This window comes from Perissodus microlepis, chromosome 3, assembly GCF_051167445.1.
Source record: "Perissodus microlepis isolate ML-2025 ecotype Zambia chromosome 3, ASM5116744v1, whole genome shotgun sequence".
In the NCBI taxonomy this organism is placed as follows: Eukaryota; Metazoa; Chordata; class Actinopteri; order Cichliformes; family Cichlidae; genus Perissodus; species Perissodus microlepis.
The window spans coordinates 40,453,485-40,469,676 of NC_140463.1; the positions used below are offsets into that span (position 1 = coordinate 40,453,485).

At 42.6% G+C, this 16,192-nt stretch overlaps 2 protein-coding genes and 1 long non-coding RNA gene across 10 annotated transcripts in view; 1 reads left to right on the forward strand and 2 right to left on the reverse strand.

Moving 5' to 3' along the window:
* The window catches only part of mark2b (MAP/microtubule affinity-regulating kinase 2b), a 50,512-nt gene extending 47,136 nt beyond the window's left edge, over window positions 1-3,376 (reverse strand). For all 7 annotated transcript variants that reach the window (XM_084924442.1, XM_084924444.1, XM_084924448.1 and 4 more), the window contains exon 1: window positions 2,040-3,376. In XM_084924442.1, coding sequence (XP_084780568.1) covers window positions 2,040-2,090 — 51 coding nt within the window. In that variant the 5' untranslated portion in view covers window positions 2,091-3,376. The remainder of the gene's footprint in view (window positions 1-2,039) is intronic.
* A 1-nt stretch (window position 3,377) lies between these two features.
* LOC146391483 (uncharacterized) lies at window positions 3,378-9,803 on the forward strand. The gene is made up of 2 exons (XR_014799935.1): window positions 3,378-3,816; window positions 8,967-9,803. It is a non-coding gene; the product is annotated as an uncharacterized LOC146391483 (long non-coding RNA).
* Window positions 8,422-14,936, reverse strand: krcp (kelch repeat-containing protein). 2 transcript variants are annotated; one of them, XM_084924449.1, is made up of 14 exons: window positions 14,873-14,936; window positions 14,706-14,782; window positions 14,276-14,437; window positions 14,109-14,190; window positions 13,941-13,988; window positions 13,588-13,831; window positions 13,397-13,486; window positions 11,831-11,962; window positions 11,555-11,742; window positions 11,272-11,468; window positions 11,067-11,161; window positions 10,915-10,969; window positions 9,569-9,666; window positions 8,422-9,188 (listed from the first exon to the last, which is right to left on the reverse strand). In XM_084924449.1, exons 2-14 carry the CDS (start codon window positions 14,765-14,767, stop codon window positions 8,959-8,961), a joined length of 1,683 nt encoding a protein of 560 aa, XP_084780575.1. In that variant the 5' UTR covers window positions 14,768-14,782; window positions 14,873-14,936; the 3' UTR covers window positions 8,422-8,958. The 2 variants fall into 2 exon arrangements, with proteins under 2 accessions (XP_084780575.1, XP_084780576.1); XM_084924450.1 differs by lacking the exon at window positions 14,873-14,936 and having other exon boundaries at window positions 13,397-13,483; window positions 14,706-14,831.
* Window positions 14,937-16,192: the final 1,256 nt, after the last annotated feature.

Below are 16,192 nucleotides of genomic sequence, written 5' to 3' on the forward strand. Positions count from 1 at the left end.
CCACTGGAGATGGAAATGCCCTGTCTGTTTGTACTGTGTGCGAAAGGCAGCTACAGTGGATGACTCTACTGCATTACTGCTGACCTTTGTTCCCATAAGGGTGTAGCTGTGTACGCATGTCTCATTGTCACTGTGTCTACTTATTTGCCTACATATGAATATAAGCGCATGTCCACTTTTCTTTACACCCTGACGCTGTTTTTAAACAACAACTCAGAAAACAGGTGAAAAAGTCTAAAAGTTTTTGTTTGGGTGAAATCTGACTGATCATGTGGACTCATTAGAAAGCTGGTAGGGTAGGTTAAAGACAGTTCGTCTGATCAGACATGTGCATTCTTGCACATATGTCCATCAGGTAATAAATAGAAGAAGTTGTTTGCAGCTGCACTGCATGTGTAAGAAAAAAAAAAGTGGTTTAACAGAAGTGGCGACAGGCAGCGGTACACGTGCATTGTATCTACTGGTAAACTTATGTCAGCATTTTGCTTTTATGGGAAGTAAAGACAGAAAAAAATATCTTTGAACCCTTCAGTGTTTACTACCAAGACACACTCCTATTGGCTGATAAAATAAGTTCTGTATTTTGGTAGGGCCATGCATCAGCAGTTCACACTTAAGTTTGGGGTTTTCGTCGTTTCTGTTTAGCTTGACAGAGTGCACTGTAGCACTCCCCTTATTGTGTTTCTTTTGTGTTACATAGCCACGCATCTAATTTTTCATGAAGGTTTCATTAAAAATACTTTGCACGTCGGAAACAATAGTTCTAGTTAAGTTCCCACGCTCGTCAAAACTGCTGATCAGCTGCTAAAAGCAAATCCTCACCACAGATGCATTCGTAGGACAGCACCGCAAAGTGGGTTTAGCTTCAAACGCTTGCTGACATCATCCAGTGGCTACACTGTCAATACCTAGACAATTTTCCTTCCCCATCAAACATTCAGAGATTTTAATGAGGAGGCAAATACCACGTGATGCTGAACATGGACTGCCCGAGTCACACTCTTCACTAGAAACTATAATAGCTTTCATGTGAGCAAATGCGGCTTTCTCGTAATGGAAAGATAAAACTGTCTGCAAGATTAAGATAGATGCTGCAGATATGGAAGCTTATTTCCAGTGATCTAGTATCAATTTGGAGCACATACCTCAAAGGACTACTAATCAAATGTATAGAAAAAAAGGGTTCTTGAAGCGGGAAACCATATCTGCACAGCCTCTGCAACTGATAAATCTGAAATTTTAATTGGGATTCTTTGGAGCTCTTTCACATATGGATGGGGGTTAGCAGGCTTTTACTAGGTCAGAAGATGTGTATTGTTTGTACAGCCTTCAATCACCCCCTATAGCCCTACTTGCAATCCAAGTGTTACTTTTTTTCCCTTGAACAATGATCTACAAGGGCTTTTGACTTGACTTAACAGTTTATTGTTAATAAACTGAGGATATATCCAAGCGCAAACCTCCTTGCAAGTTCCCATTTGAAATACAAATTCTCATTTCCATTTAAATGCCACTTCTTCTGTCTGATAGCTTTGTGACACATTTAAGGTTGCCAAATAAAGAGTGCAACAAGAAAACACCACAACTTTCTTCCAGAAGGACAGGTAAGTTGCAAATTAGCATAAATAAATAAAAAAGAAATCTACATGTCTTCATCAAACTTTGTGATAAAGCAATGTGTTGAAAACTGACTTTCAGCTTTATGATTGCCTGTATTGCAGAAGGTCAAAAGTGACAAAAAGTCAAGTGGGAGGACATGCCTAAACACAGACTAAACAGAAACCTAAATTTGCTCTGCTATCCTGTAAGGAGTGGGAAATCCAATGTGAGTGCGTAGGCAAGCTGGTGAATCACTGCTCTGTGGCAAAGACAACAGAGACACAGGAGAGGAAGGAGAAAAAAAAGCAACCAGAGACAACCAAAGCCTGTAAAAGGCCAACAAAGGCCTCTCTCCCCAGCAGATGAGAACTTAAAGTAATTTTGTGGACAAATATCACAAATAATTACATTTTTAAGAGTAATTTACAAGGACATCTTACCTGCCCGGCCGAATTTTCAATTACTTGAACCAGTGGGGGCCTTGTTGACATTTTTGAAGGAGTCTGTGTTGCCAAAAAAAATAAAAAATAAAAATGGAAAAGGAACCTTGAAACTAGTACGATTCGTCAGTCTCTGCTGAGCATTTAAAACTTGTGTAGTTGATAGCTGAGGAAAATCTCCAACAGATGCCCAGTGCTAGCCAGCTAGCAGCGCGACAGACAGCCTGTGAATCAACAAGTTGAATCCCACCATCAGCGGCTAGCCGAGTTAGCCAGCTAGCTCGAAACTAGCTAGCAGCAGCAACCGCAGGTCTCATGTTTGTCAACAAGCAGAAAAATGGGAAAAACTAATGTTTTCTTCAGCTCCGGCCTGGGTGTGAAGGCATTCAGTTCCCAGTTCAAGTTGATCTGCGTCGATAGCGAACAGTGAGGTATAGCACGGATGTAAGACGCGAGCTAACTACCTGCTGCTGTGACGTTTTGACCAGCTAGCTACTTATGCTAGCCTGAAGAAAAAGTTGGGCAATGGTTGTATTGAAAGAAGACAAGGTTCAGATAGGTGGCTATCGTGCTAACTTGTAAGGTCGCCAACTGAGGTTTGAGGAAACCAATGACCGCTTGCCAAAATCTACAGCAAATGTTGACACGGCGTCGTTTTCATCGCGCAGTGTCGCCGTTTGTCTTTCTCCTTTTGTGGCAGAGATGTTTCCTTTTAGGTCTTCAAACCAGCTCCGAGGTCTACAAACTTTCGGGCCAAAGTTATTTCCCGGCGAGGTCTCGACCTTCCCAACTCTCACAAAGCAAATTCAAATATTCCCAGTGAGTTATCCGGGGCCAGGGTATCCTAAAAATAAAAGCAGCACCTTGTAAAATGGTCACATGGCAGGTGAGAATCACAAATTAATTTGTTCCGCTAGCTAACTGGTCGACATTAGCCCATGTAGCTAGCTTATTCAGGATTTTTTTGAGGTAAGGCTAGCTCGTTAGCTTATTCCCCAGCGACCGCAGTGGCGGTGACTGCCAGAGAGCAACCCACAGAGCTCAAAATCCACGGAAATCACCGGCGCTCTTCCTTGTGTTGCGTGATTGGAATAAGGTCGTTCACCAGTGCTGCACTGCAGTGTGGCGATATACCAGTTCGTCCTGTCGGTACACCGACTAATATTCCAGTCACCAGCCGACCGAAGGAGGAATCATCAAGTTGTAAAATCCATTATCAGCAAAGTGGGCTTTTCTTTCTCGGAGGTGCGTGTCACGGGCAACGGGGAGGGGGGAGAAAAGCGAGGAGCTGCGCCCGAATGCAGTCTATGCGCACGATCCTGCCCTCATACCGGAACAAGCTCGCGGCAACATGGCTGCTTGCTTGCACCACGACTTGAAAGGGGAGGGAGGGAGTTCTGAGTTCGGCTTCACTCGATTTTTTCCGAGCCTTTACTGCTGAATAACCGCAATTCCTCCATGCTGGTAAATGGCAGGTGCGGGAGACTGTAATTGTTCTCCTCCTCAACCTGGCAGGAATGAAGGCTCTGTCACAACTCCAGACATAATGGAAGAGAGAAACTTGGAGCCTCCGGGGTGCAAAAGTTCACCGGTCTTTCAGTTCATTTCCTCTTTTTTTTTTTGGTTTATTGATTTATTTAAGTATGCCGATGAATATTTTATCGGGCTCTTTGCCTCCTGCATTGTTAATATTGTGGCAAAGTCTTTTACAGAGCGCTCCTGACAAGTTAATGTGCATGTTTCTGCTTCCAGCTGTGATGGAATTTAACCCACCCAAGTAAGTCTACTATCTTTAATTACAAACATGAGAAGCTTTACTCGAGTATGTCGGATTTATGTGACTGTACTCCACTACATTTCAGAGGGAGAGATTGCACTTTTTTTACTACACTAATCTGCATTTAATGGTCATATTCAATACTTATAAATGTGCTGATTGGAGGAAGTTTCTGATCTTTACAGATATTACCAAAAAAAAAACAAAACCCAGAGAAGTGCCTACAGCATGAATGCACGTAGTCCCATGAACACTGATCCCCCTTTCAGTAAAGCCAAAGAGAAGCTGGACTTTCGTTCAGTGAGTAACTAGTATTTCCTCATTATGTCTGCACAGATTAATTTCATCTGTAAACAGGCCTATGGACACACACCTCTTTCTGCTCATCTCTGGAAGCTCCAGTTCTGCAGGCAACACCTACAAGAGTTGCCAGATATTTTTACCACTGAGTCACATCCCTGTTTCCTTTCATCTGTCACACGTTTAGCTTATTCCCATCACACCTCTAAGAATTCCAGTGCTCATTTAGTGAGGCACACTGTTACAGTGCAGTGCAACACTTATGGAGGGCACATAAACACTTCAATCTTTAAGCCTAAAACTAGTCTATTGGCAGGATTTGATATTTTGGACTAAAACAATAATACTTTGGTTGATATACAAATCCATTTGAAGACAGATTTTTAAGCCAATTACAGATCAATACCTCTTGGCAGCCACAGCTGTAAAAATAACATGTAAATAGAAACTCACGCCATCTAAAAGTGTGAGATGCTGACTGCAGGTACAGACATTTTCAAGTTACTTAGCAACAACCATAGACTGACAAAGGTAATATGACTTCCACTGGAAGTAGTGATGCCACAAGTCTGTCAGCTGGGAGGTCGGCAGAGGTGCAATATCAAAAAAAAAAAAAAAAATACAAAAAAATCATCATTTGAACAATGTGAGGATGTTGTGCAAAATAAAAAAGAAGAATTCAGGATATGAACGGGTATGAAAAGGTTGTTGGGGACGACCGGGAGAGCATCCAACTGGCAGGATTTCCCGATAAACCAAGGGGGGAAAAAAATCACCTCCCTGATGATGGAGGGAGAGCACTCCAGGGTATGTGCACTGGGTATGTTCCAGGAAACAAACACGCCTGCTTTTAGCATATCAATCTACCCTCTATATATTTAATAATGAACCTTGTTAATGCAGAATCACTGCACCTTTCACTCAGTGCATAAACCTGGATCATGTCCAGTTTCATGGTGGATCAAAGTAGAGGGATGCCAGTTTGGGGGGGAAATGTCAGAAATCTATAGCAAAACAGTAAATCTGTAAACTCAGTGACACCACAGTCTTTTTTTAGATGGTACATGGACCATTTTAGCGGGAGGCAAGCTGCTTACAGATAAATATGTGCTGAAGTGTCGCCATCTGCAGGAGGCTTCCTTATATTACATCCATCCATCCAATGCACATTTGCACTGAAACACATTTTCTGGCTGCTGTAGAGAAGAAACAACACTCTGTGTAGGAGGCTGAGTCGCAGACTGAATTGCACTAATCTAAGCATATTTTAAGTGTCACTGGAGGAACATTAAATAAAATATATCAGCCTTTGAGTCTCCAATTACTATTTCCATGTGCCAAATGTATGTGGCTGCTTTAAGGATGGAATATGTAACAGTTATTTTTGATATACAGTCAATAGTTTTCCCAGTAGAGCACATAAAAAAAAAACAAAAAAAACCCATGAGCACTTTGATCTGTGATCGTCAGGCTTTTCCAGCAGTTGTGCTTTTCAGCAACTCCCCTCTGAAATCCACCTCAGCCTGGGTGTGTGTAAGTCAGTGGAAAAATACAGATCTTTACTAGTACAGCACCTGATTAAAGCAGCACCCTTATTTAGTTATTTTTTCTTTCACATAGTTACACATGAACTGGTCTAAATCCACTGGAGCATGAGAAAAATAAATTTTTTAAGCAATTATTAACTATTTTTTAATTTTGATATTTCAACACTATTATATAACCCATGGTCAAGTCACTGCATGCATGACATGCATGTATTTGGAGCTACTGATGTTGTAGTTTTGTGTCATACTTTATAGTCTCCTGTTCTCTGACAAATTCAAGCATTATTAACACCCACATATATGCTTCAAATAGTTCTAATTAACACCTGTATTGAGTGTAAATGCATGCATGCATGCTGGAGTGCTGTGGGCCATTAAAGTGTAATATTGCTTATCCACCATGTAGAAGATTAAATTAAGCATCACAGGGGTGGCTATAAAACAAATGGAGCAATCCAAGGAAGCCAGGAAAAGAGTGGAGGACACAAACATAAAATTAGTGATTCCCTTAGAACCATTATTCTTTCTTCAGCAGTCCGCTGGGTGAAAATCCTGCCCTTAACCTTAGCAATTTAGAAGCTGCTGACTCGCACCGTGGGCAAAAGTAGTACGGAAAGAACCAAAGCCAAACACCAGGCTTTTTATACACACTGTGCTATAATCACAGTAAGTGCAACACCGTGTAATTAGATAAACGGATTGAAGCACATTACCGTTAGTTATGATGAACATAATAAAGACTTGTTTTGTGGCCCATTAAGCACAATGCATAGCAACACGTTTTGTTTTTTCTCTAACAGTCTGTGAAATAATGAAGTGAGGACGGTTTTATATCCACAGGTATAAAATAAAATATGTTGAGGAAGTCGGGCTTTCCTTTGTATCGCCACAGGAAATGCCATGGAGTAGGTGAAAGCAGTTTGATGGCCTCCAACTGATTGTGACCAGTTTGTTTTTGAGTTTTCAAGGTAGAAAAATTGCAAATGTCTGCCTCTCTCAGCAGATGTGGCGCCTTCCAAGAGACACTTTGACAAAGATATCTATAACATACTGAAGTCTTAATTGTACGTGAAATATAGCAGAATTTTACTGTTGAAATATTCAGTTGGATGGTCATTAAACTAAAGGTTTGATGTACATGGAGCAGTCCTAGAACATCCTGTCTCAACGATGCTGAGAAGCTATTCAACGTGTTACTTCTAGGCTGAATTAATGTAATTGTTTATCAGGTTTCCCTAAAACAGGGGTGGGGAACTCCAGGCCTCAAGGGCCGGTGTCCTGCAGGTTTTAGATGTGTCCTTGATCCGACACAGCTGATTTAAATGGCTAAATTACATCCTCAATATGTCTTGAAGTTCTCCAGAGGCCTGGTAATGAACTAATAGTTTGATTCAGGTGTGTTGACCCAAGGAGAGATCTAAAACCTGCAGGACACCGGCCCTTGAGGCCTGGAGTTCCCCACCTCTGCCCTAAAAGATCTCAGAAAAGCCTTCAGTTGATCCAAAACACTGCAGCAAGAATCCCGACAGGGACTAGAAATTGTGATGAGATCACTCACATATTAGTTTTTCAAGTCGCATGTGGTAGTTGGAGGTGTTAAGACTAAAGTACCATGTTAAACAAACAGAGCACTTCACTGTGAGAATTCAGGCTGACTAGAGTTTCTAAAACATGAATTAGAGGAAGTCTTCAGCTACCAGAATCCAGACAGCCTCTCTACTTTAAATATTAGGCTTCAAACTGTACTTTTTGATAAAGCTTATCGTTATGGCTGGATCAGCTGACTCCTGCATGTTCACCATACATCACATATCAGATAAACATGCAAGTTTGCTAACTTTTGCATTAAATACATTTACAGCTGGGGATGATCTGGATCGCATTTCTTTTGCAGGTTATGTATTAAGGTACATAGAACAGTTGGCCATGATGATGACACACGCTTAAAACGAATCTCTGTTTTAAATTAAGTGTGTATTTACTGACCTCTGTTAATCTCAAGTTACCCAACGTGGGGCTGTCTGTTTAATCCAGTGAAAAAAGTTCAAACACAGCCACGGTCATGACACCGTTATCAGGAACCGAGCGGATATGAACTTAATCCCTCCCACGCTCCATTAATCTTTTATTAAAAAGTCTCCATTTAGCTCTGGCTCTCTGAAGATAACAGTGTCACGCTGCAGGTCTCACGTTAGCTTGCGTTACTGTCGAGTGACCACAGCAGCATGAACAGCCTTTTCTGTTTAAAGCTGTCAAACCTCTTTTAATTGATGTTGGTTTGATTTTGTATTCTCATGCAGTAATGCATAGACTGTACAGTCTACTCTACATACTATCCATGTGGAAAATAATATGCAAGTGGGCTTAACTTAATATAATATTAATATTGAGCAGTTATTATGCAGCTGCGTACTTTCATTCTTGGGGCTCTGCTAGAGTAGCTTTGCATGATTCATAGTTCAAAATAATCCTTGTTTATTTTATGTAGGGCGTCAGGTGCATCCATCAATTCATACTGTCTGATACAAGCCATTATACCTCCCTTTAAACCAGCTTCCACTGGCTGCAAGAAGTTTTATACGACAGGTAGGTGGGACATTCTGCCATAATGACTATATTAAGGATATCTGCTCTTTCTGACATCAAACTGATCCAAGAGGTAAAAAAAACAAAACAAAATCTGAAGCTGAGTGTATATACATTGAACCAGTATATGCACAATTTAAAAAAATATATATAATAAGGGAAAATACAATAGTTAAACAATAATTACCTTTTAATGTGTATTAAGTAAAATCAGAAAAAGCAAAATGGTACAGCCCAGTGACATGAATGGAAAATTCCCCACCCCTGATAGTTTGAAGATGATGACAAATACAAACAAAAGCAGGAATAAACATTGTAAAAAATTCTGATGCACTTACATATATCTGCAAGAAAAAAAATATATATTCTGAACTAAAATAGAGCCTCAGTTTTTAAAAAACACAATCAATATAAACCAACATTTTAAAAAAGTACCTGAGGAAAACAAACATATTTACATCATCAAATCTGCCCTTTAAAGCAGATATTGTTTTTAATGAGTGGGAGCTCCATAATGAGAGAAATCTTTCTTAATCCTGCTCAGATGTATCAAATAAAACTGGGAAACCTTTTAAAGCGAAAGAAGAAAGGAGACATTCAACAGAAAGGGATAAAAACCCACAGGATTATAAATAACAAAGGGTGAGGGTGTTAAAATAGCTTTACATCCAGTGAGGCAGAGAGGATTCACCTCTGACTCGCTCTCTCTTTAAATAGCACCGAGCAGCTCCTCCACGGCGACAGTCGTCAGGTCGGAGTAGAAGTTGCCCTCGTTGTCTCCGCCTCCGAACACCAGCAGGGTTCTGCCGCCGTTCATATCCGCGTCTTCATCTTCCTCCGAGAAGCAGCGGTGACCGGCCGTCTCCATGGTGATGATGGAGTGCCCCGCCCTGGGTACAGACAGCTCAGGCACGCTCACCTCTGTCCAGCTGTTGGTGTCTGAAACAGCAAAACAAAGGCACGAAATTTGTATTTTTCCGCTAATTCTCGTTTTTACACTTTATGTTCAGAATAAACTCAACAGTCAGGTGAAGGTGGCGGTTAACACATTGTTACTTATGTAAGCTACTTTATTGCTTATATGTCTGTGGCTTTTATTTTAAATATTAAGGACAAGAAGGAGATTTTTTTTGGCACAGAACCGGACTTACAGTGTGGATTGTGCAGGAACAGTAGAATAAGCAGTGTCTCCTACCTAATTTGGGAATTACGTTACCAAAACCCTAAAATAATTCTGTCTTGATCTTAAATCCTCTATCAGTCAGACTCTGTCATTAACAACAAAAGAGCTACTTTTCAGAAACCAAACCTCTGCTCACCTATATCAAAGACGAAGGCGTCACTGAGGGCATTGTTTCCGTTGTAACCACCGTGGATCAGGAACTTTGTGTCTGACAGCACAGCGCTGCCGTGCCAGCTGAAACACACAAGCACACAATGTTCACATTTAACTTCAAGTTGCTTAAAGGTTCTTGAAATGACTGCAGACGATATTGTAACAATCTCTGCTCTCATTTTAATCTCCTGTCTTATTAAAATCGTATTAAACCTTAATTTGAGGAATGTAAATGTCTCCATAAAGCCCCCATTTGTCCCAAAATGTTACTGCTTGTGTTATGTTTAAAATACAGCTGTGCCTACATAAAAGAAAAGCAGCTGGTCTCAGAGGCTAAAGTGTGGAATTAACCGAGCTACCCACAAACATCATCAGTCTTTCCCCATCACAGTACATGATGTCCCCACCTGGGTAAAGACATCCATTATAGCACATGTTTCCAGACAGTTTGTAGTAAATTGCCTCAGTAACTACAGGCCAGAGGCTGAAACACTAAGAGACTGATCCTCAAATACATCAAGCACACTCCCACCTACTCTGGACCCACATCAGGATTTATACAGAACCAATAAGCCAACAGATGTTGCCATTTCCAGTGTCCTCCACACCACACTATATTATACCACCATCTGCCCACTGACTCTAGCTTTCTTGAGAACCTGGCCAAAGTTGATCAGGATGGGTCCCCTACCACCCCTCCATCCTCTCCAAAGGAGCACCACCGGCTGTTTTGAGCCCTTAATAGCATCTCACAACACAAATGGCACCATTAAGTTTGCTGACAACACAAAAAAAAGACAGGAATGATCACTGGAGGAGACACAAAGAAGCTGACAGACTGAAAACAACTTGGCTCTGAACACCAAAAAACAAAACAAAACAAAGAGCTGTTCATTAGTTTCAGGAGAAATCAGAATGACCATCTGTCACTGAACATAAATGGAGAGGACGTGAAGAGTCTTTAGTTTTGGGTTCCTGGGATCACAGAAGATTTCCATGGACCCACAGAAGGCACTGCCTCATTTAGGGGAAAAAAGTCTGTTTTCTGAGAACTGAAGAAATTAAATCAGCCTCAAAACCTGGTGTCTTTCTACCTCTGCACAACTGAAAATGTCCTCACAGCATCCTGACACAGTACCCAAATGGCTCTGCAGCGGATAATAAAGCGCAGCTGCCTGCTCCTTAAGACGCATAAAGAAAGTATCGCCAAAGGATGCCCATCAGCTGTTCATCAAAGCACGTGTAACACGATCAGATCCATCGTCACACTGAACTCAGCTCTGATGTCTCACACGCTCACGTAATATTTTGAAGTGTTATGTGCGATACCTTCGAGGAGAGGGGGGATTCCCAGTTGTTTTGACTGCAGAAAACTCCATCAGACCTAAGACATAAACACGTTGCATTTTAATAACGCAAGCATGGATGTGTAGTTACACGTTTCCCCTGATTTAGGTACTTTGTGTGTGTGTGTTGCTCACCAAGGTCCAACATGTACATGTCATTGTAGCATACAGGAGTGTCCCAGCCACCAAACACATAGATCTTCCTCGCCTGCATCACACATGCAGAATGACTGCAAGACAAAAAAACAAAGAGGAGGTTAAAAATACGGAGCAATTATATTTAAAAAGAAAAAAGTTAGAAAGCATGCGTTAAATAAAGCTTTGGACTGAGCCGTGTTACCCTGAGCGGGGGGAGGGTTTGTCTCCGGTGACGATGGGCTGGTACCAGATGGAGAGGCGGGGGTCGAAGATATACAGAGAGTCGCTACAGCCATCGGGCTCTGGGTTGGGCCGAGGAAACACCCCTCCCAGCACGAACAGCTCACCCTGAAACATACTGCAGCTGTGGTAGGCCAGGGGAGGAACCTTACCCTGAGCCTGAAGAAGAAGAGCAGGAAGAAGTCATTTAAAAACAAAAACAGAAATAAAGCGAGCACAGGGTGTGGACACGGATCACCACGCACCTCTACCATGGTCCACTTCCAGCTCTGCGTGTCCAGGATGTGCACGTCATTGAACCACTTCTTGTTTTTAGAGCCCCCGAACACAAAGATCCTTCTTGAGTCGGGGTCGTAGATGGCTGTGTGGCCGATCCTGGCCTCAGGAGTCGGACCCTCAGCCAGAGTCTCCGCGGCCACCCAGGACACGTCCTCTGTTGCACACAGAACGTCCCCTTAAACACGGCTCTCACCTGAGCTGTAATATCAACACGAGTCTAAAATGCTGTTGAACTGACTGACCTGTGCAGAGCTTCCACATGGGATCTTTGCAGAACTGCATCCTGGCTCCCTGGCCTCCAATCAGAATTGCTGTTTGAGCATCGATGGGACATAACGTCTGACCCCAGCGACCTGACGGGCTGGCCAACGGAGCTGCAAGAAAACACGACATGTCATGTTCTGTTGGGCGTAGCCAGACACGATCATCACTCAGATCATGTTTCTGAAACACTCCCAGCAGCCAGTATTCCCCATTCCAGCGCTTGGATATTTGTCATCCGAATCCTGTGTACTACAAGCAGGATTTGAGGCTTAGTGACTTCACTTTAGTGTTACATTACTGGATTACATCTCCATAGTAACCTGATCTGTAGAAATAACCTGCTCTGGACCTCCATGTGCAAGTTTTGTAGTTCTCAAGCGAGCTCGACCAGTTAAACCTGTATTTTTAAGGTGAAAAAACCCCCAAAAGCCCTAAAACTGTGTCCACACTGGCAGTGACGTGACAACCAGACACCACAGAAAGTGATATTCAACGACTTTAAGCAGCTAGAGGTGAAAAAGCCAGCAGCGATAACAAGTTGAGCGACTCACAGATAACAAATAAACTTTTTTCAACTACCAATGAGAGCACAGGAGACTGTTGACTGGCTTATGACTACATTAGATGTTTACCTAGACAACTTGACCCTGGAACTGGCTATCAGCTTTAAAGTGACATGCGAATCATTTCCTGTGTGGATGCAGCTCTCATTTCAAGTTTGTGTAGTAATAGTGACATTGTATGGCCACACGGTAATGGTGACATAAAAAATGACTTGACTGCAATGTATTACACTTTGCATAGCCGTGCAGAGGGCTTGCTCTCGTCTCCTGGCCGCATGTTTGACGGCCCTGCTGTATTCCCCCATTTGTGATGCCAGCTGCAAGCAGTTCTCATTAAGCAGACGGTCTCATTATTCTACAGACATATGGCAACATAGCCCTAAAACTGCAGAGCCTTGTTTGTAATTGCAAACAGGCCTCATATTTGTTGTTTATGTGCTCACACACAGCCTGACACCAGCACTTTACACTACAAGCCACATTCACACATTCCGCTATAGCTGCATACGAGGTGCGATTGGTCACATGCTCCCAACATTGCCTCTTGAATGCAAACTCGCTCACTGCTTTACTGGGAAGGCCTGGTTTGACCTCTTGGTTTGATGGCCACCTTGGAGAGGCCAAATTCGAATTTCTGGCTGATGAAACACAGCAGCGCGTCAACATGCTGATAATAAAGTGAGAAACGCTGTCTAGATTAATAATTCCCCAAAAAGGATTTGTATTTGAAATGCTCTTCCAAGTGATTCATTTGTTTGACTTGCAGGAATACCGATACAACGCCAACAGCGCAATCTAAAAATCAAACAGTCGGAGGGAGTCGAGCCCCGCGTGAGTCACACGCCCAGGTTTATGTTGCTTTCCTGCAAGTGAGCAGTGAATGGAAAACATCTATGTGTGAATTGGGATGGGCTGTGTCAGCTGCTGGGACAGAAGAGCGAATAAATATGACAGAAAAAGGAAGAAGAAAAGAAACAGCACCAGTGTGTGTGGGAGCCTTGGCCTGCCTACTCTTCGTCCGGACTGCACTCTGAGGAGGCGTTCTTCCCACAGTCCCCTGCATCTCTGCTGCTGTGTAGTGAGGACAGAGAGAAAGCAGGTTTGATAGAAGAAATAGCACCTAAAGAAATATGTAAAAAAAACAACAACAAAACAAACCAAAAAAACCCCACCTCCTTTTTCACCTGCTCCCTTCAGCTTGGTGGTATCGGCACCGCTTGCAAACAGCTTCTGGCTGCCTTTGGCTTGACCTCTGACCTTGCGCACAGGTGTGGTCTTCTCAGTAGTTGCATTTGGACACGTGTTCTCTTCTTCTTCTCTTCTCTTTGTCCAGTCATTGCCTTCTTCTTCTTCTGCAGTTTGCTCTCTTTTCCTCTTGCCGTGGAGCTCTCGGGCTGCGGGTGGAGCAGCCGTGTCCTGAGATGCAGCACAATTGAAATAATGTCATTATCGCTATCTGCTTTCACCGACAGCAACAACATGTCTTTGTGATATTATAAGACACAGTACATCCTTATCAGATTACCTTTGGCGTGTATTCCTTCACAGCCATGATGACTTCTGGTTCTGTTGACTAAAGAAAAAAAAAGGGAGATTATATACATTAACCTGTGACATCTGTCCATATCTTAAAGTTTTAACTTAAGAAAATCCTAATGTTTTCATAAGCTCTTTAGATTTCCTTAGTATTTACCAGGTTTCCTCCCTCCAGAGAGACGTTCAGTATCACACTGTCTATCCAGGTCTCCTCTTCCCACTGCTCCCATGACAAACATCTGAAGGTGAAATATGCATCATTCACAGAAAGGCTGTTAGAGTGCATTAAAAAAAAACCCAAACAGATAAATAGGGCGAACCTACTTGTTATAGGGAGTCAGTTTTCCAATAGTGATGGGCATCCGATCAGAATCGCTGAGCTCTGCGTTGACGCAGATCCGCTCCCCCCACCGGCCGCTGCTAAACAGCACCACCTGGCGGACGCTTGGTGGAACTGCAACACGGACCCTGCAAGAGCCTTCAGCGCTGTCACGGAAAAACAAACGAAGAAACAAGCAAATAAAGGCACACTGCTCGATTTTACATGCAGAAAAACGAGAGGCGAAAAGTATTTACTGTTTTAAAGAAAGAGAAGTTAAGCGACTGTGTGTAAACAGGTCTAATTCAAAGAGGCGCCAATAAGGAGCAATAAAAGTGTAGCGACATAGCTATTTAAAGACACATATGAGCGTCTCACTGGTACAAACGAAAAACAAATACATGACATTATGTGCGAGTCGAAAGCCTGCGTTACCTCAGCAGCTTCTGAGGCGGCCCGTTTACTCCGAAAACCGCATAAACTCCGAAATCATCCATCCTCGCGAAGTCCTCCTGAAAAACACAAACAACATCCACCCGGTTCCGACTATACTCTTTTATTTAAAAGTACGATTTTAAATATCTCAATAAATCACTCTTTACCCAATCTCCCGCCACCGCTGTTTGTACAGTATCTGTACTCCGCGCGAGCTCTGGGGTCAGTTTAGGTGCGCGTGTTTTGTCATCAGAGTATCGAGTAGACGCTGAAGGCTACACAGCAAACCAGTACTCCGCCCGCACGGCAAACGCGGATAAAAATTTCAAGCAGACTCAGGGCTGCAACCTTGGGGGCTGCAAGCCAATCGCAGGCCTGATTTCGGAGGCGCTGCGAGACGCATTAGAAGCTGCGTTCAATAACACCTTGAACAAAACGGTGAATTCTAGTTTAATTAAGGCATTACTTTTATTTGTAAGTTAATTCTGTTTACTAATTAAGAAAACTTATCCGGTATATAGAAATTAAAACAGCAAATTAATAATAGAAACATAGACTATACAGATTATATACAGTGGGTGTACATAAATTACAGCCTTTATGAGACGAAGTGGTGTGCAGGAAGAGTGTTTGCAATGGTGATGGACAGGCTGACAGATGATGAAGGAGGAGTCTTTGTTGACTCTAATGCTTGCAGATGACATTATAATCTGTATTGAGAGCAGGGAGCAGGTGGATGAGAGCCTTGGGAGGCTGAGGTATGCAGAAAATGAATGAAAGTCAGTAAAAGCAAAACAGAATGTGTGTGTGAATGAGAGTGAGACAGGTGTAACAGTGGAGATGCAAGGAGCAGACATAGTGAAGGTGGATGATTTTACATACCTGCGGTCAACCATTCAAAGGAATCGACAGTGCACAAAAAAGGTGAAGAAGAAGTGCCGGCAGGGTGGAGATGAGTGTCAGGGGTGATTTGTGACCGGAGGATAGCAGCAAGAGTGAAAGTCAAGATGGTAGATGGTAGTGACCTTTGTGGTTTGGAGATGGTGGCTCTGACAAAAAGACAGGAAGCAAAGGTGGAGATGTTTTACTGGGAGTGAGGAGGATGGACAAAATTAGAAACATATACATCAGAGTAACGGCTAAGACTGAGTGGATTGGAGACAAAGTTAAAGAGGTAGGATGGTTTGGACATGTGCAGAGGCCACGTATTTGACAACGAATGCTGAAGATTGAGCTGCCAGGCAGGAGGAAAAGAGGAAGACCTCGGAAGATCAATGGATGTAGTGAAGGAGGACAGAGGAGGATGACAGGAATAGAGTGAGATGGAGATCTGCCACTGGGACACTCTAAAGAAAGCAGCCAAGCGAAGACGTTTATTGCATGCTACTTATTTATTTATTTATTTTTTTATTTTAAACGGGACACTTTGATGCTACATACAAATAATTCACGCTCATATCACCAACACTTGTTTTATTTCAGAAACA

Bases quoted from the DNA above. Each gene is read 5' to 3' on its own strand.
- krcp (XM_084924449.1), bottom strand. From the start codon at position 14,767: ATGGATGATTTCGGAGTTTATGCGGTTTTCGGAGTAAACGGGCCGCCT. The intron at 11,743-11,830 runs GTCAGTCAGTTC...TGTGTGCAACAG, and splicing joins CATGTGGAAGCTCTGCACAG to AGGACGTGTCCTGGGTGGCC. The intron at 9,667-10,914 runs GTATCGCACATA...TGTGTGTTTCAG, and splicing joins AATCCCCCCTCTCCTCGAAG to CTGGCACGGCAGCGCTGTGC.